This window comes from Daucus carota, chromosome 1 (assembly GCF_001625215.2).
Source record: "Daucus carota subsp. sativus chromosome 1, DH1 v3.0, whole genome shotgun sequence".
NCBI lineage: Eukaryota > Viridiplantae > Streptophyta > Magnoliopsida > Apiales > Apiaceae > Daucus > Daucus carota.
Window position 1 is genome coordinate 23,557,300 of NC_030381.2, and position 27,779 is coordinate 23,585,078.

At 34.9% G+C, this 27,779-nt stretch overlaps 1 protein-coding gene across 1 annotated transcript; it reads left to right on the top strand.

The window, feature by feature from the left end:
* The first annotated feature begins 18,298 nt into the window (after positions 1-18,298).
* On the top strand, positions 18,299-26,023 carry LOC108206673 (cyclase-like protein 2). The gene is made up of 6 exons (XM_017377055.2): positions 18,299-18,778; positions 20,075-20,119; positions 23,500-23,572; positions 24,405-24,502; positions 24,848-24,918; positions 25,790-26,023. Exons 1-6 carry the CDS (start codon positions 18,385-18,387, stop codon positions 25,913-25,915), a joined length of 807 nt encoding a protein of 268 aa, XP_017232544.2. The 5' UTR covers positions 18,299-18,384; the 3' UTR covers positions 25,916-26,023.
* The last annotated feature ends 1,756 nt before the right edge of the window (positions 26,024-27,779 follow it).

Genomic DNA, 27,779 nt, shown 5'->3' on the forward strand with positions numbered 1-27,779 from the left:
GAATTATTTTGGTTCGGTTTAATAGATAATTCGGTTCGGTTTAATAAAATACTTGCATTTCGGTTTTCGGTTAGTTCGGTTCGGTTCGGTTTTGAACTGAACCGACCGAATGCTTAGCCCTAATTTAAAATGGTGTGATGATGATTGGTGTAACGGAAGAATTTGCGGCAAAGAGGAGAGGATATCAGGATCCTTGATACAACCGGATCATCGGACGGACTCCATAGAAATCATTCACTCTTATATACATATTATACATGCTTTATGCTGTTTTTTTTCTTCTTGCTTTCTCCGCAACTCCTCTGGAGATGGATATACTTCAGGTGGTCATCGTCCTCTTCGCGGTTGTGTGTGGGGGAGATAGTGTAGCGGTGGTGGCTGAGGGTTGCAGCGACGGTCAGTACGAGATTCGGTTTCAGAAAGGAAGGCGTTAATTGATGGCGTTAATTATGCCTCATAATTGAGGGCGTTAAATGTGCCTCATAATTGAGGGCGTAAATTGTGCCTCATAATTGAGGGCGTTAATTGTGCCTTATTCGAGGGCGTTAATTGTGTCTTAATTAAGGGCGTTAATATTTATTAATTGTGCCTTAATTAAGAGTATAATTGTCTCAATTATGAATTATCATAATTGTGTGAATATTTTGTTCACCACATGCATATACACGTGATTTTATTAATAATTAATTATTGGATATATTTTTTTATAATATATATAATCTGGTAATATATCGACTTATATTCTTCTTGTTTCTTTGTTTTATTTTCAGGAATCTTGGAAGAAGACGGGTTTTTCTTTTCGGACATTAAAATTTTTTGTCTAAATTTCGCCGGTCATTGTTAGGTCCAGATATGATTGTAGAAGGGGGGTTGAATACAATCAGTACCAAATCTTCGCGGAAGTGAATCTGATTGAATATGATTTGTTAATCAGATTATAATTAATTAATATAACAATGTTTGAAGTCGTTATATAATTAAAATGGTTCAGTTTTAATGTCCACTAAAGTTCGTAGAATAAATTCGACAGGGTATATTCTAGATTTAGTGATTAAAACAACCGGGTTATCAAAGCACAGAAAACTGTGGATATAACGATCAAGCAAGTTACAAACAACTTGAAAGCTTTACAAATGCTTGAATACAAGTGAAATGAACACTAAAAATGAAGGATGCAATGCCATATTTATAGGCAAAGCATTTGTACTTGTAAGACAATTGAAAGACAAGACAATTGTGAGTAGCAAAGACAAAGTAGCAAGGGCAAGACAATCTCAGATTGCCTTGCAAGCACAAGACCAGCAGAAAGACAATTTTAAGGCTAGCAAGACAATTCAGAGCTCGGTCAGACAATCTCCATTCGGTCAGACAATCAGGATTGTCTTGCTGATCTTCATTCGGTCAGACAATCTTTGATTGTCTTGACAGAATGCATTCGGCCAGACAATTTAAGATTGTCTTGCAAGCATCCAGTCGGTCAGACAATCTCATTGTCTTGGCAGAGCATACTCGGGCAGACAATCAAAGATTGTCTTGCTGAGAACCATTCGGTCAGACAATTGAGAATTGTCTTGTAAGCTTCAGTCAGACAATCAGGATTGTCTTGCAGGCTTAGCTTCGGTAAGACAATTTGTATTGTCTTGGCAGTTGAAAATTCGGTAAGACAATATCAGATTGTCTTGCTGAGCTTAAGTGGATGATTGAATGTAATTTGTAGATTATATTTAAATAGAAAATTATCCACTAATTAATTTAATCATATAAATTCATAAATTAAATTAATTCGAGAGTGAATTAATTTAACAATAAATTACATAATTAATTTAATTATCTGAGAAGTGAAACAATAATCTATTAAATATTAATCACCCATTCATCAGCAGAATTGCTTCCCGTCTTCTTTAAACATTAATAACTCCGTCTTGATCAGTCGAACGAACGAACCACCAACTCTGCTTGACTTCAAATATTTAATTTGAATAACTGATACACAGATGTACTGTCTGGTTCATCTGTATCTAGTTAAATCAAATATTCTTTGTCAAATAAACATTAAGAAATTGATTTGTTCGTCGAGTCTTCGTCTTGTAAGTACTTCTTCATTAAATGGAATCTTCTGATAAAATAAAGTATAGAAACTTATATCTTCTGAACTCCTGGACGTGCCACAAAAGATTATTTGAGCACTGAGGCTTGAACATATTAATGAACTTCTTTCAGTGGTGTGCAGCAGCATCCTGGAATTTATCTGACATATAATTCCCATAAATCATTTGACGTTCTTCGTACGGATTCCGTTGACTTGCTATTTACTGAGCTTTCTTATCTGAGTTGAGTTGTACCTCTTTAAATACAAATAGGCTGAACATATGCCTTTCAATCTCCCCCTATTTGTTTGTTAACATAACATGCAAATTTCCTAGAGGATAACTCAACTAACAGATAAGACAAAGATTTAAACAATGGAATGTAAATAGCAAAAGTTTATGGCTTGCATTGAACATTAAACCATATTCATAATAGATTACAAAAGGATGTTCCTTGAACATATCTAACAAAATATCCTAATCAATCTATTCACTCAGAACGAGTGACTTCTCCTTCTTCAGCATCTGAACAGTGAATAATTGGAGTAGAAGGCTCATTCTGAGTAGGCTCTTCAGCTGCAGTGGATTCTCCACGCTTCTTTCTTTCACGAGCCAAAGAGAGATAATATTGAACCTCAATATCCACAGGGTCTTCGATGAAATCTGCTGGCTGAGATTGGTTGATATACTTCATCTTCCTGAAGTATTGTTGAATGTTTCTCCTTGTGCAGTAGTTTACAATCTCAGTATCAGCATCAGCTTTGGCCTTAGTAGCGAAGCCCTTGGTACGTAGAATTGTAGATACAAGAACCAACTGACTCACATCATACTTAAGAAGATGTTGGTGGTCCAGGTAGAAGGTTCCAAATTTTCTCTCGTGAATGAACTTGACACAGTAAGGCTTTCTGACAACTTGTGGACTGTTATGAATAGCACAATCCATAAGTCTGTCACGAAGGAGTTCATTCAGATTCGAGCTGCGTCTGATCTTGTTACGAATCACCCAGATTTCAGTTAGAGATAGAAACTTGAATAAATCAATTGAAACCCTGAATGTTCCGTTTCTTTGAGTAGAAATAATGATCTCCCATTCATTGAGAAGATTCTTGACACCAATAGTTATATATTCTAACTCGAGAGCAAGAGCACGCATAAACATATCTTCATTAGGGTTAGCCTCTCTCAGGTCATAAATGAAGGATTTGAATTTACCATCATTGAAAGGTTCCCTTTGAGGTCCAGAGAGGATTTGTCTTGCAATATCCCAGCTTTCACCAACTTTCCTGGAGATATCCTCTCTCTTTTCCTTGCACTTAGCATCCCACAGTTTCTGTTTCTCCAGCTTGACCAACTCATCAGTTGTCCTCTTTTCATCTACCAGTTTCTGCAGTTCCTGAAGCTTTGCTTTGCTAGCTTCATGTTGAGCTTTGAACATCTTGACCTTTTCCATGTGCTCAGGGTCCACAGACTGATCTTCATTGAAAAGAAAGCCTTCCTCGAAACGACCTTCTTCCTCAGCTTCAAAATAAGCAGAATCAAATGCATCATCATCATCAACATCTTCAGGAATATTGTCATAATCCTGATTAGTGAAGATGTTCTCAGTTTCAGGCATTTTGCCTTTAGATTTGCTAGCTGCAGAAGTATCCTTTTCACTTGCTCCTTCTCCACCCTTATCACTCCTATCAGAATCACCACCCTTGTCACCACCCTTATCACCCCTGTCACCAGCACCAGCATTGCTGTCATCCTTATCTTTGTCATCCTTATCCTTCTCCCCCTTAGTTGAGGGATCCTCTGGAGTAGACTGAGATGTTGACGGATTGATCTTTAAGTGTTGAACAACTTGAGCCAAAGTTTGCTCCAAGTTGTCAAGCTTGTCAGACAGAGCTCCTGAGTTGTATCAAATTTGTCCATCCTAGAGTGAATGCCCCGAACATGATCATCCAATTCCTTTTTCAGAGAAGTAAAGGAGGGATCAACAACTTTCTCTTGTAGAGTCACCAGCTCTCCACTTCTGAATCTTGCATTCTCAGCATTCAACCTTTCTATCTCAGCCCTCAGAGCAGCCATTTGTTCCTGTAGCAGATCTGTGTTGGTGTGTGCACTCACCTCACGAACACTCAAAGATTTTTCACTATCCTCTCGTGCATGTGTTTCGCTCGGTGTTTGCCTGATTTCACTCGTAGTTTTCACACCGTCACCAGTACCTGTATAGACAACCATAGTTCCCTGAGATGGAACTGTAGGTTGTGAAGGAACAAATTGTCCTTCAGATGCCTGTGAAGGCTGATGTACTTGCAGGTTGCCAAGTATAGCCTGATCCAAAAAGAAAGAGTGATCAGAAAGTTTTTCATATGACAATTTTTGAATATCTGTGCTCTCTCTAAGTGAAGAATTAAAAGACAAAGGTTCAACTAGCGTGAGTGCTAGTTGTGTGCTTGACTCTTTACAGGATACCGCGGTCGGACGGCCAATTTCAATAAATGCATTCTGTGGAGAGAATGAATCTAGAGACTGTATATTTACCATGTCAGTGTCCAAATCCTTTTGGGAGGAAATGGATGTGGCTGCAGTTGTCTCCGGTTCTGCCACCCTTTGCTTCTTATGAGACAGAGCTGCGGGTTCTCTCAGAATTGCACTCCCACTCCGTTTCCGGGCTACCTTTCGAACAACTGGTGTATGAGTAGTGTCGGTTGATGTGTTTGACGAAGAATCAGTTGTTGAAACGAAAACGTCAGCTTGGTTATGAACCTGGGTGTTTACAGGTTCAATGTTGGGAGTCTGGAAATCAAATCCAATATCACAATCAAAATCTGCAATATCAATATTAAAGGTATCAGTGAGATTAGAAAGTACCTGAGCTACCTGTAAATCTGTCCTGAAGTCCTGTAGCTCTGGATTGATAGCAGAATCAGCAGGCAGTGGCTGAGAGGTTGATTGAGGTTGAGGAATGGTATGTGTATGTGTAGGTGAAGGTGTTGGTTCAGATTGAGAGGGAAGAATGGAGGCTTGTTGGTCTGGGAAGAAGTTGTATTGTGGAGGGGATTGGTGTTGAGATTGGTGAGGAGAATTGTATGATGATTGGTGAGGTGATTGTTGTGGTGAATTGTAAGGAGGGTTGTAGGGAGAGTAATGTGAGGATTGGCTGGATGACTGATAGTCTTGAAGTAGTTGAAGTGGTTGATAGTTTTGAGGAGGTGATTGTTGTTGCGGTTGTTCTTGTTGTTGAGCTGGTTGTTGTTGTTGTGGTTGATATTGTTGTTGTTGTAGTGGTTCTAGAACTTGTACAGGCTGAAAAGGAACACTGAATTGCTCGAGCATGAATGGAGTCACCACCAGTGGTACATTATCATGCTTTTTCTTGTTGACCAGCCTAGTTTGGATCTTGGCACAAGTCCTCTGAATAGGGAACAACAGGAGAATCGACGTACATGTGCCTATCATCAGCATTCATATTATCATTCATAAACAACATCAGGAATCTGGGGTAGAAGCATTCAACTTTGTCATTCCTCTGAATTGATCTTTGTGTAACAGACCCCATCTTTCTGATAATCTCCCTCAGCAATATCTTCCCAAAATTGATTCGACGGTTATAAGCTATGCTGAATCCAAAGATTTGCAGCATTGAAGATATATTCCCAAAGTTCTTTCTATTAGTGGGAGCAAACACCTTGGCAAGGGTGTCAAAGAACACATCCCATTCAGCCTTCAGATTTCCCTTTGACATCTTCGGGAGAAAAATCTGACCTTGATAGTGAATATCCTGAAAGAATTGTCTCAGTTCATCCTCTGAGGGATCTGGCTCGAAATTGTCCCTTGGAAGTCCTAAGATCCGGTTCACATCATCGACAGTGATTACAATCCTCTTCCGGTTAGGTAGATCCCCTATTATCTTGTAGTTTTCCAGGGTCGTAGAGTTGACAGCATTTGAGTAGAAGTCAAACAAGGGTTGCAGCTTGACTTGAATATCTGCAGTCAGTGCCGTACTAACTAAACTCTGTCTCGAAAGGAATCTGACCCAAGTCCGGAATCTATCAGAGCAATCATCAGGGTTGAGGCTGGCACAGTAGTTAGTCTCAGCAATTACGAATTCTCCGGCCATTTTTAATAATTAAAAATTGAATTAAGCGAGAATTTTTCAAATTAAATGTGAATTCTCAAATGTCTCGCAAATTTCAACTATTAATTAAAGCTTAATTAATTAATTAATAATTCGAAATGTTAGAGTAAAATCGAATTAATAGTTAATTAACTTAAATGGCACTTAATCAATTAATCCAAAAGCTAGCCAAACAAACAAGTCCTTAAATCCAAATAACCCAACAAAGCCAAACGCGCCCTTAAATCCAAAAGCCCCAATTTCAAATGAAGAACCCTAAAATCGAAATCCAAGCAACCGGTTTACAGGAATCAAGAGCAAACGTTCCTCACAAATCGATGAACCCAGATTTAAGCAAGAAAACGCACAAATCACACCAAATCAGTCCAAATTTCGGCAGAGTTTCGACTTGATCAAGTCGAAAACGAGTAACCAAGCAAGCAATCGAAGCTTGAAACACGAAACCAAGCAAGTTTTTTTTTTTTTATCTCTAAAACTTGAAAAACGAGGTCGAGTGTGTGTATATGCGAGGTTGGAGAAGATGAAGTAACGGGCAAGACAATATATATTGTCTTGTTCGATTGCCTAACAGATGGTTAAGTACAAGCTAGCAAGACAAACACCAGTTTAGTCTCGGTAAGACAATTTAAGATTGTCTTGCCGAGATTTTAACGACGCAGACAAAACGAGTGTCAGTAAGACAATTTCAATTGTCTTACTGATACAACAGGCGGTTACAATGCATGCTCGGTAAGACAATCTAATTGTCTTGCCGAGTTGTTTGAAACTTTACTGAAAAACCGGTTCAGCAAGACAATTAAATTGTCTTGCCGAGCCAATCAGTAGACAATGCAATTGTCTAACAGAAAAACAAATAATAACAAAAATAATATGATTTTTGATTAATTTAAAAGATAAAACTTTTGCAAATAAAATCAAAAATCTATAATAAAAACAATACTATAAATTACACCAATATTTTGTAAATTTCAACTTTAATTAAATATAAATACTTATGACTTTAACTTTAATTCAAGAAGATGAATTAACTTAAAATCAAATATTTATGCTTAATTAATTTTGAAAAATACAAAATAATTACAAATAATTATCTAAATGCTTAGGGAATATTACAGGGGAGTGTATGAGCACTTAGAAAATTACAGACTAATATACAAACATGCATAATTACTCAGAACATTATCAGATAATATACAGAATATCATATAAAATCTAATAAAATAGATATAATTATACAGAAAATTCACAAAAAATATACAAAAACATATAATGCATGTGAAAAATATATACAAGAGAACTATGTCATATTTAACATCCCTAATTCACAAACCAGCTTAGAGAAAGTGGATTCATCCAGTGGTTTAGTGAAGATGTCAGCAATTTGCTCAGTCGTGGGTACAAAATGTAACACCACTGTACCATTCATGACATGTTCTCGTATAAAATGATACCTGATATCAATGTGCTTGGTTCTTGAATGTTGAACCGGATTGTTGGAAATGGCTATGGCACTTGTATTATCACAAAATATGGGAATTTTGTTTACTACAACACCATAATCATTCAGTTGATTCTTGATCCACAAAATCTGAGCACAGCAGCTTCCAGCAGCTATATACTCAGCTTCAGCAGTAGAAGTAGACACGGAGTGCTGCTTCTTGCTATACCAGGAAACCAACCGACGTCCTAGAAATTGACAACTTCCAGACGTACTCTTCCTATCAATCCTGCATCCTGCATAATCAGAATCTGTATAGCCGGTTAAGTCAAAACCAGTATTCTTAGGGTACCAAATACCTAAACCAGGTGTACCCTTAAGATATCTAAAGATTCTTTTGACGGCAATAAGATGTGATTCCTTAGGATCAGCTTGGAACCTAGCACACAAACATGTTGCAAACATGATATCTGGTCTACTTGCAGTAAGATAAAGTAGAGAGCCAATCATACCTCGATAGCTTGTGATATCAACTTTCTTACCAGATTTATCCTGGTCAAGCTTTGTGGCAGTGGCCATGGGTGTCTTTGCCGGTGAAGAGTCTTCTAGATTGAACTTTCGAAGAAGATCTCTGACATACTTGGATTGGCAAATGAATATTCCATCATCCTTTTGGCTTACTTGAAGACCAAGGAAGTAGGACAGCTCACCCATCATACTCATCTCATAGTTACTCTGCATCAACTTAGCAAATCTCTTGCACAAGTTATCGTTAGTAGAACTAAATATAATGTCATCAACATATATTTGTACAAATATCATATCCTTATCATGCAATTTGTAAAAGAGAGTTTTGTCTATGACACCTCTAGTAAAATTGTTTTCAATTAAAAACTCAGAGAGAGTGTCATACCATGTCCTTGGTGACTGCTTGAGTCCATAGACAGCTTTGAATAGGAAGTATACAAAATCAGCAAACTCTGGATTTTCAAAGCCAGGGGGCTGTTCCAGATATACTTCTTCTTCTAGCTTTCCATTCAGAAATGCACTTTTCACATCCATTTGATATACCTTGAAGTTGGAGTGTGCAGCAAATGCAAGAAATATTCTGATGGCTTCAAGACGAGCAACTGGAGCATAGGTTTCATCATAATCAATTCCTTCTTCTTGTGAATAACCTTTTGCCACCAGTCTGGCTTTGTTTCTTACAACAATGCCATCACCATCTAACTTGTTACGGAAGACCCATCTAGCTCCAATTGTAGATTTCCCTTTTGGTCTTGGAACTAGAGCCCAGACTTCTTGTCTCTCAAATTGATTGAGTTCTTCTTGCATGGCAAGAACCCAATCAGGATCAGCAAGTGCTTCTTCTATTTTCTTTGGTTCTAGTTGAGATAGAAACCCAGAGAATAGGCATTCATTTGTCATAGCACTTCTAGTTCTTACACCAACATCAGGATCACCAATAATCAGATCAAAGGGATGATCTCTGCTCCAAATTCTTTCCCTTGGAAGTTGTGTCCTTGATGATTCAGCAGTATCATCATTAGGCTGATGTGTATGACTAGTTGATCCACCAGCTCCCCCTGAGTTGTTGCCAGGATGACTTGATGATCCACCACTAGCATCAGTGGAATCTCCAGCATTATTGCCATTTCCTCCACCATTGCCTGGATCATTATCATTGTTGTCATCACCTGTTGCAACCTCAAGTGGAACATCATCATCTGAATCAGAGTCTGGATAGTTGTCAAACTTCAGAGACTCAGATGGATCAGCAGATTGTATACTTGGAAGTTTAGTGTCATCAAATGTAACATTGACACTAACTTTCACTGACAGAGTGTCAATTATAAAAACTCTATAAGCATTATTTGTATAACCAACAAAAATTGCTTCAGAAGCCTTTGGCTCAAACTTGTTCAAGTTCTCTTCACCATCCTTGAGAACATAACACTTGGCCCCAAAGACATGAAGATGTTTGACATAAGGTTTCTTGTTGTTATACAGATGAAATGGAGTTTTCATATGATCCTTGTTGATCAAAGTTCTATTCTGGGTATAGCAGGCAGTAGACACAGCTTCAGCCCAAAAGTACAGAGGAAGCTTTGCTTTAGCAATCATAGTCCTTGCTGCTTCGATCAGTGTACGATTCTTTCTTTCGACGACTCCATTCTGCTGAGGAGTCCTTGGTGCTGAATACTGCCTTCTAATTCCCTTTTCAGAGTAAAAGTTGATTAGAGTTTGATTTTTGAACTCAGTTCCATTGTCTGATCTTACAGCTTTTACAGGAACACCTTTTTCCAACTCAACCAACTTGATATGATCAATTACTGTCAGGGGAGTTTCATCCTTAGAAGCCAGGAAGTAAACCCATGTAAATTTTGAGAAGTCATCCACAATAACCAAGGCATATCTTCCTCCATCAATGGATGTAACATTCACAGGGCCAAACAAATCCATATGCAACAAATGAAGTGGATCTGTAATGGTATTGATGGTTTTGCCTTTGTGAGATGCTCTCTTCGCTTTTCCTTTCTGACAAGCTTCACAAAGATCATCAGTTGAGAATTCCAGGGAAGGCAACCCTCTCACTAGATCTCTCTTGACTAGAGAGTTCATAGTTTTGAAGTTGAGGTGTGAGAGCTTCTTATGCCATAACCAACTATCTTCAGCAGACGCTTTGGCGTAGAAACAGTGAACTTCGTTTCCTGGTCCTGAAGACAAATCAGCTACGAATATATTGCCTTTCCTTATGCCACATAGTGAAGGACGCTTATCCTTGATATGTTTAATGATACATATCTCCTTTTCAAAATGAACATAATAACCTTTGTCACAGAATTGACTGACACTCAGGAGATTATGTTGAAGTCCTTCAACTATTGCAATATCTTCTATGATAATCCTTCCAATTTTATACTTGCCATATCCCACAGTACGACCTTTGCTATTATCAGCAAAACTGACTGTGGGGCCAGCTCCTTCTCTTATGTCTTCCAGCAGGGATTTATTGCCAGTCATGTGCATTGACGCTCCACTGTCAAGCACCCAGGTAACACGAACAATTCCACTGGCACCCTGCAAAAGAAAACTTGATTAAGCATTCCTTGGGACCCACACTTGATTGGGTCCAGCAAACTTAAAGAACTGATTTCTATCAGGTGTAACAACAGAGCCTCTTGGACTGATACTTGGTTCAGACTTGACTGAACTTACTTCCTTAACAACAGCCTTATAAACCTTAGTTTTAGGCTTTGAAACATAAGTCTCCTTTCTCTTATGAGAAGGACTAGCAGTCTTTGATCTAGCATGCTTGTTGTTTGTGTGTTGTCTAGGTGATGTGTTTTCATTTTTAGCATGCAAATTTTTAAAATAAGCAGACATCAAATTGAAAGCACAAGTCATACAATTATCAACACTACAAGATTTATGACATGCATCAAAAGCAGGAACAACAGAAATATCAGTCATAGTAGTAGGAACATCAATAGATACTACTCTGACCTTGTTATCAGTTTTAAAATTCTCAGTAGAATGGCATCTATTGTTTCTGATCTTACTATTCACAAAGTTATTAGGCTTGTTGAACTTAGTTCTTTCAGAGTTGACACCTAAACCAGCTTTAGGCAACCTATCATTGCCTTTCACTTTGATTGGTTTCAGGTTTGTCAGAATCTCACCTCTCATCTCATTACTCTCTTTCATTTTAAGGTCTTCCTGTTTTAGTTCATATCTAATGACAACAGGAGTCTCTAAAAGAGGTTCAGCCTCTGAGGTTTTAAACAATGGTTTAGGGGAATCTTTTAAAACAAAAGGAATCCCTATCTCCTCAGCACTCTTCTTAAAAGGAGTAATGTTACTAGCCTTACCTACAGATTTGTTATAGTCAAAGCCTATTCCAACAGTTCTCTTGATCTCTTGTTTATCATTAAGTTCTTTGACTATCAAGGAGGCATCCTTAAAGGCTTTACATTTCACTTTCTCTTCGTCTAGCTGAAGTCTTAAAGCAATCTCACCTTTCTCTAGAACTTTGACTTTAGCACATTGTAATCCTAAATCCATAGTCAATTGTTCTATTTTAGGTTTTAATACTTTCATCTCATTCATCTTATAAGCATGAATTTCTAAGACTAAAGTATCAATTTTAAGATTAGCAGCTTTCATCCTTTTTATAGCATCATCTCTTTCAAGTCCTAATTGCATAAACAGTTTAGGGCATGTAGGATCTACCTGAAAGCTTCCAGCAGGAGGAGGTGAAGATGATCCAGCATTAGCCATGAGAGCAACATTCCCAATCTGCTCTTCTTCATCACTATCTGTATCATCCCAGCTTTTCCCTTCTGCTAGATATGATTTGCTCTTGAAGCTTTGATTTCCAGAAGTACCATGATGCTTTCTTACTAAGGCATCATACTTCTGCTTCAGCTCATCATACGAATCCTTTCTCTTTCCTTGAACCTTGGGCTGCTTGCACTCAGTTGCAAAGTGTCCAGGTTCACCACAATTGAAGCATTTGAACTTGCTTCTGTCCACCATCCCAGACTTGTATCCTCCTTTGCTTGTAGAAGATGAATAGGCTCCCTTCTGAAACTTACTAACAGTAGGTTTGTATTTATAGGAAGGGTTCTTCCGGAATCTCATGTTTCCAAACTTCTTGGCAAACAGTGATAGAGATTGATCTTCTAACTGTTCAAGCTCTTCCATTGTATAGAACTCTTCGTCACCACTGGAAGAAGCAGTTTGACCAATCTCAGGTACAACAAATTCCTGAGTGGTTTTAGAAGGAACAACAACATCCTTCTTCTTTTCTTCCAGTACAGGTGACTCAACAACTAGAGCTCTCGAATGGTTCTGTGTTTTACCCCAGCCATATCTCTGTTTACTCTGAACTTGCTCCAGTTCATAAGTTTTCAAAACTCCGTAGAGTCTTTCCAGAGAAATCTCATTCAGATCTCTGCTTTCCCTGATGGCAGTGATTCTGTGTTCCAGATGTTCGGGAAGGGTTAAGAGAAACTTCATGTTGACCTCTTTCTTGTCGTAGAATTTCCCATTCAGATTTAAATTATTTATCAAATTATTAAGTCTGATAAATACTTCTGAAATCCCTTCACCGGGATGGGAACCAAACTGTTCATACTGAGCCATCAGTATCTCTTTCTTGTTTTCCCTAACTTCCTCTGAGCCTTCATTGATAATCTCTAACGTATCCCAGATTTGCTTGGCGTTCTTACAATTTACAACAGCATTGTACATCACTGGATCTAGAGATTCAACCAAAATTAGTTGAAGAGCATCATCTAAATTCATCTGTTCACTCTCTTCATCTGTGTACTCAGAAAGTTCTTTCGGAATGATCTGATGAGGTATTAACACACCATCCTCTTCGTGTGCTAATATGACATTCATCGGAGTAGTAACACCTTTGTCTAAAATCCCGATGTATTTTCTGTTCGCAGTGCGGAGGAATAGGAACATGTGCCTCTTCCATAGGCCAAAGTGTTCCTTGCTGAACGGTGGGATTTTAATGCTACTGATCTTTTGTGTACTCATTTTTAAGGATTTGAAGTGAATAGTGTTTGGATGAGATTTGGATTTTTGAAAGAAAAATATTTTAAATCAAAATTAATTTTTGGAATAAAATTAATTCGAATAAAAAATATTTGAACGTTACAGAGTGTGTATAGGATCTGATACGGAAAATGGTATCAACCGCTCTGATGCCAATTGTTAGGTCCAGATATGATTGTAGAAGGGGGGGTTGAATACAATCAGTACCAAATCTTCGCAGAAGTGAATCTGATTGAATATGATTTGTTAATCAGATTATAATTAATTAATATAACAATGTTTGAAGTCGTTATATAATTAAAATGGTTCAGTTTTAATGTCCACTAAAGTTCGTAGAATAAATTCGACAGGGTATATTTTAGATTTAGTGATTAAAACAACCGGGTTATCAAAGCACAGAAAACTGTGGATATAACGATCAAGCAAGTTACAAACAACTTGAAAGCTTTACAAATGCTTTGAATACAAAGTGAAATGAACACTAAAAATGAAGGATGCAATGCCATATTTATAGGCAAAGCATTTGTACTTGTAAGACAATTGAAAGACAAGACAATTGTGAGTAGCAAAGACAAAGTAGCAAGGGCAAGACAATCTCAGATTGCCTTGCAAGCACAAGACACAGCAGAAAGACAATTTTAAGGCTAGCAAGACAATTCAGAGCTCGGTCAGACAATCTCCATTCGGTCAGACAATCAAGGATTGTCTTGCTGATCTTCATTCGGTCAGACAATCTTTGATTGTCTTGACAGAATGCATTCGGCCAGACAATTTAAGATTGTCTTGCAAGCATCCAGTCGGTCAGACAATCTCATTGTCTTGGCAGAGCATACTCGGGCAGACAATCAAAGATTGTCTTGCTGAGAACCATTCGGTCAGACAATTGAGAATTGTCTTGTAAGCTTCAGTCAGACAATCAGGATTGTCTTGCAGGCTTAGCTTCGGTAAGACAATTTGTATTGTCTTGGCAGTTGGAAAATTCGGTAAGACAATATCAGATTGTCTTGCTGAGCTTAAGTGGATGATTGAATGTAATTTGTAGATTATATTTAAATAGAAAATTATCCACTTAATTAATTTAATCATATAAATTCATAAATTAAATTAATTCGAGAGTGAATTAATTTAACAAATAAATTACATAATTAATTTAATTATCTGAGAAGTGAAATAATAATCTATTAAATATTTAATCACCCATTCATCACCAGAATTGCTTCCCGTCTTCTTTAAACATTAATAACTCCGTCTTGATCAGTCGAACGAACGAACCACCAACTCTGCTTGACTTCAAATATTTAATTTGAATAACTGATACACAGATGTACTGTCTGGTTCATCTGTATCTAGTTAAATCAAATATTCTTTGTCAAATAAACATTAAGAAATTGATTTGTTCGTCGAGTCTTCGTCTTGTAAGTACTTCTTCATTAAATGGAATCTTCTGATAAAATAAAGTATAGAAACTTTATATCTTCTGAACTCCTGGACGTGCCACAAAAGATTATTTGAGCACTGAGGCTTGAACATATTAATGAACTTCTTTCAGTGGTGTGCAGCAGCATCCTGGAATTTATCTGACATATAATTCCCATAAATCATTTGACGTTCTTCGTACGGATTCCGTTGACTTGCTATTTACTGAGCTTTCTTATCTGAGTTGAGTTGTACCTCTTTAAATACAAATAGGCTGAACATATGCCTTTCAGTCATCTTGCATGTCCGACGGTTAGATAATAAGTTTTCTTGAATGAAAGAATTATCACGGTGAATTGTCGATTCATATTTGTGAGATTTATTCTCATTTTCAAAAAAAAAATCATTATAGGATTACAATACATAATTGAAGATAACTACCGATAATTAAGAGAGTTAAAGATAAATACTATCTATTGTTAGATTTGGATATACTTGTTAACAAGTCCCAACAGTCAGAATTATACATATACTATTTTATTATATTTTCTTTAATCTAAACTCACAAAATGAACTAGATATAAAGGTTTTAAACTCATACTATTACGTGAGTTAATTCACACATTTCTTATCTTACTGGATGAAAATATATGTGTAAACGCTAGCAAGACTATATATTACACTTACATTGAATTTTATAAAATTGTTTTTTGAGCAGATTTTTTCTTGAATTAAACTTCTTTTTCCTTTTCTTGGGTTCACAGATTTTACATTTTCTTTTATTATATTAAGATTTTTTAATCTAAATTGTCAATTGATTCATATACGAAAGAAGTTCTTTCAATTCATGATTGTGTATAGTATCGATACAACTCATTTACGTGAAATTTCTCCTGATAAAGAAAGAAGGAATATAGAAAATTTATGTTATATAAATTTGAGCAGAATCTTCAGGGTTTTTTCTCGTCTAAGTATATTTTCATCACATATATAACTAAAACAAAAAACAATTTACATATTTAATTACGTACATCATTAATGATAAAATATCATTTTGTCACTTCTACTAACTTAATGTATCATTTTATTTTGGGCAATGGTATGTAGTCAATATGTGATGTGTCAATTTGGGATAATTATATTGGTGAGTTGATGTAACTCCAGGATCCATGTCTATTAATTGACATAATTATATTGATGAGTTAATGTAACTCCAGAGTTCATGTCTATTTAATCGCTCGATATCCAATCAAAAGATAGACACGTAAAATTTGAAAAACTTTTGACAAATTTTTTTGATACACCTTACATTTTTTTATTTTATTTATTCTCGTACTTTTTTTTAATAATAGTTCTACTTATCTTGTCATTGTAACTTTCACTTTTAATTATAACTCCCGCTCATTCTCTCTCATCTCGAACTCTAACAAAAAATCTATCTATATTAAACATTACTCAATATTGATTTATATTTTATCCAAATGTATTATTTTATTTACATAAATATATTTTAACTACTTAAGTATTTAAACTACATCAAATACTTATGATTAAAAATATATAAAATATTTATAATACTATATTCGAATCGTAGTAATAATTTTTAATATAACTATCATAATTATATATAATCTATATTAGTATAATAATATTATACGGTATATATTCAATATTATTTATCTTATCATAATATTTTTAGAAAATTTAACATATTATTTTATATAAGTTGTTAAATTTTTACATGATTTTAGAAATTTTGATTATATATTCGAAAATTGTATTTAAATTTTTTCATAAATATATCTAAATTATAATTTTTTTTGAAACAAAGGTGTTAATCTAATAATAAAAAGCCATACGGCATCTACACCAATGATCGAGTCGAAGAAACAGTAAATTGCAATCGCCTGTTCTCATAAAAAGACAATTAAACGATATTTTGAGGAAAATGTATATACAAATACAAGTACCCGTTTCATGCATCCCCGTTGAATTAGTGGTACCCTCTTCATAATGTCATGATAGAGCTATCGTTTGAGCTATCGACCAAAACGGCGATTCTATACAAATTTTCATAACCAAATCAAGACCCCGCTTACAATTAAGAAGCGAAAAACAAAACTCCCACCAGGTAGATAACACAATCTTAGATCTGAAGGAGAACCACAGAAATAAGAGAAATTGGACTGGAAATCCACCCGCTTGAAACAGAGAAGAAAGACAACGAAATCTCCGATGGTTTCAGATCTAAGAATTCTTCCGAGAATAGATACGGAGCAGAACCACAAAAATAAGAGAAATCAGACTGAAACTGACCCGCTTGGAAGAGAGACAGCGAAATCTCCGATGGTTTTATATCTAAGTTTCCCAGGAAGATGTAAAACTAAAAAGAAAAGCAAACTTCTGTCAAAAAAAAAAAAAAGCAAAGTAATTAAGTGATTCAGGATTTTCCACCGGTGAAAACTGATGGAAACCCCAGGCGACTACGAAAAAAAAGAAGCCAGAGAAAATTAGTGTTAAAAAAGAAATAAGGATCGAAGTTTAGACCGCTCACAGTAGTTCTACCTATGGAAAGGATCACGAAAGAGGCGATCAGAATGGTACTCGAATCCATTTATGATCCCGAGTTTCCAGACACATCGCACCTCCGCTCGGGTCGAGGCTGCCACTCGACCCTAAGACGGATCAAAGGAGAGTGGGGAACCTCTCGTTGGTTTTTGGAATTCGACATCAGGAAGTGTTTTCACACCATCGACCGACATCGACTCATCCCAATCTTTAAGGAAGAGATAAGAGAGAAGCTAGAGTTTGTTACTATTAACTTATTAAGTTATCATTTAAATTATATATTTTGTCTAAGAAAAAATTTAAAAATATAGATTTTTGCTATATGATCGGAGCGTGTAAAGTTATCTGCAAATAGTAAAACACCGTGGAAAGAGCAGTTTCTATAAAATTAAAACAGTGGTGGGTTTATCCTCTGTTGTCCCAGGACACCCGGGTTCGACTTTGGCTCATCCCGAGAATTATTAGAACAGATACTAATTTGTAAGGCATATAAGCCTGCATTGTCAAAAAAAAAAACACATACACTAAGGGGCCGTTTGGTTCGCTCCAGAGAAACGGAATGGAATCCAGAAATGGAAACGCGGAGAAAAGAAAGGAATGGTCCTGAATTGTTTTACCTGTTTGGTTTTGTTGCAGAAACGGAATGAAAATTTGTGTGATTAATTTTATATTCGATTTTTTTAATACTATATAATTTCAAAAGAATTAAATGTATTCAAATCTATAACAAGATAATTTATTTATATTCTAATAAATTAATATAATTTATTTAATCATATTATTAATTTTTAAAATAAATTAACATGTGAATTATGTCACAATTATATTTAATCAAAAAAACTAAATTAAAAATTATTTTTAATTCTTAAAAATACTTTATATGATAATCTTTTATTTTAATTGTTTAAAATATGAATTATAACTCAAAATAGAAAAAAGATAAGGAAAGGGAATCCAAATACCTAGGGGGTGGGGAATGAGTTAGGAGCAATATTGGGTAAACCTATTACTAAAAAAGAGGAAAGGGAATGATAATTTTTACAAAACAAACATGTACAAAGAGAATCAATCAGGCTGATTACCTTTCCTTTTCCTGAATACCCCTAACCAAACGGCCCCTAATTGACTCAATTGGAGCTCGGAGGAGTGTCACTCCAAACTACTCATTACCAACCCCGATGAACTCCCAAATCCAAACCGCTTTACTCCTAACCGCTCTTACGCTTTCCTTCACTCTCCCGGTCTTCTCCGAACCTCCCGGAACCTGTGCGGCGGCGGACCACAATACCTGCGAGGAGTTGATTCCCGTGCGAAGAGAAGTGTACGATGAAGGAAGAATATACGACATAAGTCATAGGATTCAACCCGACATGCCTTCTTGGGGCTCCGAAGATGGAATCGGGCAGGTCATTTGGTTGCCGAACAGTATGAAAAACGGGTCACTGGCTAATAATTCGGAAATGAAAATGCCCACTCATACGGGCACGCATGTCGATGCGCCCGGTCATGTTTTTGATCATTATTTTGACGCTGGTTTCGATGTTGATACTCTTGACCTCGCTTTACTAAATGGTACGTCTTGTACTCACATTTTTGCACATATTTTTAGATGTACTCCCTCTGAATTGTATACATGGGAGGTCGCGACATGCATTTTAATGATCGTTCGATAATTTATTTTTAAAATTTTCTTTTTGTGAATAAACATTTAATTTATTTAGAAATACTATACTTGATATGAGCATTAAGCTGTGTGCCAAACAACGAAAAAACGTATAGAAATGAGTGAGATGGAGTCGATATTATTTTCGTTTTTGTCATAGTTGGGCTTTTGAAAACATTTTAAACGTGTAAGGCTGAATTGCACACAATGTGTGACATATTTATGTTGAGTGGCCATTGTATGTATATCTCCTTTGTTTTGAAATAGGTCAATTGAATTTTTGACACGCATTTCTGAGCCCTTTGACTGCATATTTAAAATTATTATTTTTTAAATTTTCCTTTTTTAATAAAAATTTATGATTAATATTAAAATTTAGAAAAGAAAATTTTATATACATTTTTATTTGTTATTAAAGAGTTTAGATGTATTTTCTGTTGGACAATTATTATATTCTTTAAAATTTTGAAGAATTGGAACCTTTTTGAAGAATTGGAACCTTGATTGCGGCTATTCTTAAAGTTTTTATACCCCTTTAAAGTTAATATTTAAGGGTAATAGGTTGAACAATAAGAAACATAATTATAGAGCATAACTAAATTATCTCCGGAAAGCATCTTAACAGGTGCTTAGGTTGGGGTTGGGGTTGCGTACATGTTAATATTTAAGGTTTCAAAGTAAGTTTCAATGTTGGAGATTAATAGGTTCAACATGGCCGGTTTGTCATTAAGACATTGTATTATCAGTCACATTGCATTTGTCAAGGTTGCTATTGGTTTTTACAATCGTCCATTTGGAAAATTTTGGGGATTATATCTTCATGATCTTTATACTAGTAAGTGTAGGAAATGTTTTTATTTGGTTCTGTTTGGAAATTTTTGAGTGTTTTATAGACAATCTAGATACATCTTTGTTTGAATGGCTGAGATTAGTTTAAAAGATTAGGTTGGTCAATCTGAGCTGCTCGAAGCCTCTAGCTCTACGAAAGAGGGAGCATTATTCTATGAAAATCCAACTTCTAACTACATAAATCTTATGTGATCTGTATTTTTTAATAATAAGTTTTGTTTCTTTGGTTTGTGTATTAACACTAGATTTACCATATTCCCATTTTACATTCGTTTGCTTAATTACAATAAGTATTGGATCTCATGTAGTGGTTAATATTACTGATATTGACGATTTTTGTCTGTTGATTTATTCAGGTCCTGCATTGTTAGTTGATGTTCCTAGAGATATGAACATAACAGGTATTCTTATCACTGAGATGAGTATTATTGCTAACTGAATCATACACATGACTCATGAGCACCCTACATACACTTTACTACATTCTGTGCTAGATTTTATTATTTATCAGAATAATATATTTATGAAGTTCGGGTTGATCAGGAAAAGACTTAAACTTAGACTAGGATTCTTTTACAAACAGAATCAAGAATCACTTTTCTTTTTTTTCCCTTTTTGGTTAATTTCAACTCAAGAAAGCTGTAAAAAATTCCCTTTCCAATGTCCAAGACTAAAAATGTGAACAATTTTTCCAAAATTTTATTCTTCTTCACATTTATTTGTTCTAACCTTTGTTGCTGATGCCTAATTTCCGGTTGAATTTCATTTAATCAGAATAAAGCACTATTGATGCATGTTATGGCCCTAATTGGAACAACTTATAGATTCTTTCCTCTGTAAAGTCCAAAGCTACAATTGAGGTGTTTGTTTTAGCTTTTGAGCTAAAAAGTAATAATCTCGACACAACCCCTCTAGTGCACAGAAAAAGCTAGAAGCACCTCCAGATATGATTTTGGCTTCTGCTTCTTTATGATTCCAAGTTTTCAAGATTATATAAATTTGTTAATACTAAAGTAGTAATGTATAAACTAACTTATTAGAAATTATAAAATTCGAATTACAAAAGAATTTCCATGCACTTTTCCCTGTTGCAAAATATCTAGCCTCCGTTTTTGTTGAAAATTCAGATTCCTTTATCGATTACTTTTTATTTTTGTTTCTTAACTTTCATAGAGGATCATTTCAAGTTCGTTTTGTTTCCTTTACATATTCCCGTGTCTCCAGTTGAATACATCACGACATCACGTACTAAATTATTTATATATGAATATAAGTTCAAATTCTTAGTTTTGATGCAGTATTTTTTTTAATAATCTCAATTTTAATTAGTAATAATTGCTTGATTTTATTTATTAATTTTATAAATAAATGATTTCTCTCTCTCTCTCTCTCTCTACACACACACACACACACACACACACACACACACAAATATATATATATATATAAATTTTTTTTGAATGAAAATAGAACTTTCATTAAATAGAAAAGTCTGCCCATTACAATTGCAAGCAACTCCGACATACATCCTACTGAACTACATGTCATGGAGAAGAACAAGAGCTACGTGCTAGAAAATGTGCAGCTTTGTTCGCAGATCATTTAGAAAACTTGAGATTAACATTATTCATATTTGAAAGAAAACCATCTGCAATCCTGAACCAACAGCCCGAATTCAGAAGGCATATGAAACTTGCTGTTCACAGTTTGGACGCATACCGACGAATCTGATTCAATAACCACATTGACCATTGATGACCCTTAATCGAACTGATTTCCTCTTTAATACTGATGATTTCAGCAATCACAGGTCACTGCATGCACCTAAACTGATAAGCGCAAGTCCAATACAATGCTATAATTGGTATTATTACTGTATTATAGCATCAAATGCTAGAAAACTCAACTCCAAAGTGGTGCTATATTTGTATGCATCCATGGTTCTATATTTAAAACCAAGGGTGGATCCATCCTTAATTGCCACATCATCAACTACAAATGGAGGTTAAGAGTTCCACAATTATTGTATTGTACTTTACCAAATATCGAAAGCATATTAAAATTGAGTAAAAGTTAAAAAAGGCAACTGAACTCGAAACTAGTTATGAAACTAGCACTGGAAGTTCAACTTTATTTTAACATCAATAAACTCTTTTTGATGCTATATTATAGCAATAGCAAGAGATATTTAGCATCTAGCACTAACAACTATAACATTTTTTTGTAGAGTCTGTATATTTGAGTTCTTATGTTATGCCCCTCCTGTCATGGTATATTATGCTCAAATTAAGAAGAGAATAGCTCATATTACCCTGTTATTACCTCAGTATGAGATATTTACTATCTAAATTTGCAAGTACTAAATTTATTATTCAAATATGAGATCTCACTGTCATAGATCACTTATATAATATGGATGTCATTAGTATTCTGCATATTCTATTGTCAATTCTTATATCTTCAGCTTGGTCTTTATTCCGCACGAGGGTTTTTGATACAGACTAATTGATCACTGTTACGGGTATTGAACTAGGATCTTAACAATATACAATATCAAGAATCCTACTAAAATCTTAAGACGTTAGAGTATACAAAATGTATTCACATATCCAAATCATTTGTTCTCTTGCATTTACAAAATATAAGACGAACCTAAGGTAAAGTACATGAATGTTAAAAAAATTGGGGTATTGTAAACAACATGAATGTACTAATTACGTTTGCCTTTTGTGATGCTAATGTTACTATTTCTTCAACCATTTCTCATCATTATAATCTGTTAATATATTGTTTATTTGTGTATTTATGTCAACCATCCCCGCTGAAAACTGAATAGATCATAAATTATTTTTCCGACTTCTAAAGAAATACAACAAAGTTTGTTTTTAGAGTGGTTTTTTTATTTTGTTATGATGTCTGAAATCAATCTTATACGTTCATCCTATTTATCTAGTATGAATTGATTTAAAATTCAAAGATTTTTAAACTTTGTTCATAGCAGCGGGCAAGGATTGCTAGTTTTCTATTAGATGCTGATCAATTTTTCTGAAAGACGAAGACCCATATGTAGCATTCACAGAGCTGATTTAAAAAACTAAGATGTAAAAGAAGACTTTGAAATATCATAAGCTATACCAAAGGGGGTTATGAGGAGCTAAGCTTTATCCACAACTGCAGTTGTTCCCAGACCATACATTTTCTTTTACTTCTCAGGTGATCGAAAAGTTCTTTAGTTGAGATTCCATCTTTTACTACCCTACGACTATATAAGTTAAATAATCTGCTTCTGGAGACTAGTTGGTCAATCACATACAGGATTTATTCTTACCATGTACTGGCTTTTGACATACGCTTGCATCCTGTCAATACATGCAAGTAGTGTGTCTGCCTATTTTGGTACTTAGAGCATCTCAAGGAGGCTCCTCATATGAACTCTTATGTAAAAATATAGAGAGTGTTGATAAAACTAGAGCTCCAAGAGACTCTTAAAAAACTTTTGAGGCTCTTCTCTCTTCTCACGTTTAAGACCTCTAGATGGCTCTTAACTTATATCTACTAATAAAATGTCACTTACCTTCAATTCTTTCACGACTTACAATATTTGAAGAGTGAACTAGGAGGCTATTTGGAGATGCTCTTATACATTTTATGGTGTATGGCTGTATGGAACAGTACAATTCCTAATGAATGCGCTCTTATATCACATCACTAGTATCCACTTTCAAGAAGTCCCTGTGCTATTTTGCTATATGCCTGACAGCAAAATTTGCTTTTTTCCCAGCTAAAGCTATGAAGTCATTGGATATTCCCAAAGGAGTAAAACGTGTACTTTTTAGAACGTTAAACACTGACAGGTACATTTATATCAATATTATATAGTCTACCACAAATATATTTCCTGTCTATGATTCCTCGTGAACTTGCACATGTTCTATCTTGATAACTTTGGTTATACTGTATGATATTCGTAGTAATAGAAACTGAAACCTGTATGCAGATTTTACATGTTGCATCGTATGTGAGTTGCATAAACTATTTGGGTTTGTTGGAAATTCACTTTCTGCATTTGTGGTATATGTTCTATATTTTTTTTGTTTATTATTGCAACAAGCATAACGTTAGTGGCTGGCCTTGTTTGCTACCTGACTAAACAGTCTTCATATTTAGAACTTCTATGTTTACTTGCACTTCAAAATATACATAAAGTTGTTGAAATCTAGCATATTGGGATACTATATAATGTAATAATTAATGGTTTAAAGGATCATTGTATACTGATCAGTCATATTGGCATACTATATAATATTATATCAAATCAATGAAAATGGTCTAAAGGATAATTGTACGAAGATGTGTTCGTTTTTCTTTTTTCATGCATTATTTACACAGGAATGCCAGCAATTTTGTTGCAAGGCAGTAACTGCTACTCCTGCTGGTCAGAATTTCTTTCTTTTCTTGCTTCAGCTAGTGCTCCATGCTTAAATGATGTCACAACGTTCGAACCACATTTACTCATCTTAAATCAGGCTTCTTTATTATCTCAGAAAATAATTTATCTGATGAAATTGTGGATATAATCCAGGATGAAGGTCTTAAACGATGATAGTTAAACATACTAGTATTTACAGGTCACAGTAATTGTCACTTTTCGTTCCCCATCTATTTCACTTTCCCCATTTGTTACAGGCGCTTAATGTGGAAAAAAGAGTTTGACACAAGCTATGTGGGCTTCATGAAAGATGGGGCACAATGGCTGGTAGACAACACTGACATTAAACTTGTTGGTAAGACACAAAAGCATCTTATATTATAATTTATACGTCCAAAATTTGTTTGCTGTCTTATCTTGAAGATGCATCTAATATTGAACTCAAGGATTCAGCTTATACTTATCTATGAGATGGTATCCTGCTGATTTAGTTTACCGTTTATATCTGTCTATTGTGTCGTACCAAGAAGAATATAAGGTTTAATTGTTTTGCCACTGTATTATTTGTCCATAATTTATCATGCCTACTGTTCTACTATTTTCTTCTTCCCGCGTAAAGAATTGAGAAAAACGTGCTCACACACAGTTTTCCAATTGCTGAAGGAACTTATTGCCATGTTTTATTTGTTCCTTGTCACAGGAGTTGATTACTTATCTGCTGCTGCTTATGATGATTTGATTCCTTCTCACCTTGTTTTCCTTGAAGGCAGAGTAAGAAATTAACCATTAGCTGCAATGAATTTTCTTACTACTGCAGCTCTGCTTGTGAAAATGATAATATCTATTTAATTAAATTCGCTGGATGTTTGTGATCATTGCAAATGTACCTGGGACCAACATTATGAGGATGTACTGACCTATATCCAGAATAGATTGTTTGTCCTACCCTAATACCCGTACTCATGATCCTCCTAAAATAGGCGTGTATATAATTGTTACAGTGTGAACCCTCCATATAATGGATTTGGTTACATGCTTGCCTTGTCATTCACTAATTTTTCTATCCAAAGATGGATATTATTGCAAGAAATATTGTGTGCATAGAAGTAGAAATCTGTTGGACAATTCTGCTTTTAGTGTAGCTAATATATAGGCTTGATACTTTAATTGTCATTACATCTGAGAAATCGTGTTTCATTTAAGCTTATTATTATATTGTCTAGATTATGCCAATTTATTCTGCACACCGAATATCTCTCTGGTACTGTTCCTACTTGATAAAATTTTAGATTACTTTCACATTTTTTTGGTAGTTATTTTAAAGTATAATGGGAGGGGGGAGGCCAGTAGTAGTAGCACCTTTACCACCGCGGGGACACTTCTTAACTCTCATGGTTCGCAGTATTACCTTATGAGGGTAATAATTCCCTACTTCATACCTGACATATATGCAAACTGCAAAGCCCTGAAATGTTGAAAGAAGTTATTTGACTCTGAAGAATTTTGACAAATAGCATTATTTTATCTTTTTTGTTTCTGCAACAATTCATTGACCGTGAATTTGTTTATAATAGCTTCCTAATGTAAACCAACACTTTATTGTAGTCTGTTGTTTCAGTACTAACTTTGTTGAATCGTGTAGGAGATTATCCTCGTGGAAGGTCTTAAATTAGATGACATTGAAGCTGGGATATATACTGTCCACTGCTTGCCATTAAGATTGCTTGGTGCTGAGGGATCTCCGATAAGATGCATCCTTATCAAGTAAAAGCACTCCTGCAAATGTTTTCTAATCTAGATGTTGTATCAAAGTGTAAAGCGAGAGTATAACCTGCTTTAACATGAACTATTTGAATAAATACTGCGTTTCTTTAAAGTTTCTTTCATCTTATTATTATTTTGATAATTCCTGTATAGTTTCCTTACCTTTCCAGTGTAAGTGAATTTTGGCGGATTGCTTAGCTTAATTGCTACCTTACATAAATTGACTGCTGTAAGTAACATTACAGCTCAATAGGATTATAATTGGCATCTATGCTACAACAGATTGTCTTGAAGCGTTGGGAAGAACAGTCCAAGAGGGTATTTGGCCGGGTCGGGAGCAAAGCAGCTTATTCGTACTATTTGTGATTTTGTGTAACAAATTTATTAGTCAATTTCCTTACAAATATGTACATGACCATTTTAAAAAATTATTTGTAATAACTTATTATTATATTAATAATTTTATAACCAATTAATTGTAAACACCAAAAAATTGTTACAAACACATAGAATAAAAATTACTTTTCAATTACAATTTTCATTTATAAGTAATAAGCACTTTTTTAAGTTACAGGCCCTAAATGCATGGCTTCTTCATGTAGTGATAGATTAGTGATAGATCGTTAGCTCCCAAAAGTTCTCTGAATCTTCACATTTTAATTAATTTTAAAAATACATGTGAAATTTATAAGATAAGTTCTCAGATAAGTTGGGATTCTTGATTCTGTATCAGGTGTTTAACACAATCGTTTGTCGTAGCAATGGCAACTTCGATTCCAATTTGGAGTGACAACTAGATTCTTTTATGAGTTTTTGGAAGAAGGAAGCGAGTGGACGACATTAAGCACCAACAAAGAAACAGAGCAGTTTCTTAAGGGTGTTGCAGATACTATCATATATGAACCAGGACACTGTGCCACCTATTGTTCGTCAAGATATATTAGCAACAATATTATGCTAGATTCAGAACTTAAGGCTCATTTTAGAAATTTTGGCACAGCCATGCCATGATTTTGAAACCAGATTCATCTCATTGGTCATCCTTTGCGGGAACTTTCGGATATGCAGCTCTAGCTACATGCTTAATGTTACTAGAAACATTCTACAAATCGTTCATCTATTATAGTCGATTTCATGTTTCCTGACTGAACTGAAATTTAAGCCTCAAATATTGTATAGATTTTACGACGAAGACTCGAGGATGTATTTAGATTCTGTAATTGGCCCTTTTGAGTAATTAGTTGATTTTTTTTTATTAAAATCAGATTTTAAAAGCTCACTCATGTTGTGACCCTCACACAGTCCGAGAAAAGGCCCTTGGGGTCACAATTTCAGTACATAATGCCCTAAATGGCACTGTCCAGGGAAAAGGCCCTCACTGGCATTTCAAAACACAGGTTGAGGTTGAAGTCACGTTACAGAACTTTTCAATCAAACGCCGATCGCATGCACGTTTTGACAGGATTACTTTTTAAATAAGTATAAACGTAACATAAAGTTACGTTTTACTACTTTTAAAAAAAAACCTTTAAATTAACCAATATTAATATTTTAGGGTTTACCTTTGGGTTTTAAAATAATTAAATTATACTTGAAATTAAATGGACTGACGGTACACTTGAGCCTAAACCCTAATTAATTCGAGACTTTAGACCCCAAACACTTGAGGCTAAACCCTAATTAATTCGAAGTTTTAGTACCGTGAGGCCCTAAAGCCGGGGAACCAAATTAAAAAATTAATTTAAAAATTATATATTAATAATTTTTATTATTTTAGGATTCATATTTGAGTTTTAGAATGATTTATTTATACTTAAAATTAAAATAATTTTTAAAATTTTAAAAAAAATATATACAAAAACGCAACT

What these genes read in the sequence shown, in the direction of transcription:
- LOC108206673 (XM_017377055.2), top strand. Translation starts at nt 18,385, where the DNA reads ATGAACTCCCAAATCCAAACCGCTTTACTCCTAACCGCTCTTACGCTT. An exon ending in CACTGACATTAAACTTGTTG is followed by an intron (nt 24,503 to 24,847) that starts GTAAGACACAAA and finishes TCCTTGTCACAG; the next exon opens with GAGTTGATTACTTATCTGCT. An exon ending in TTGTTTTCCTTGAAGGCAGA is followed by an intron (nt 24,919 to 25,789) that starts GTAAGAAATTAA and finishes TGAATCGTGTAG; the next exon opens with GAGATTATCCTCGTGGAAGG.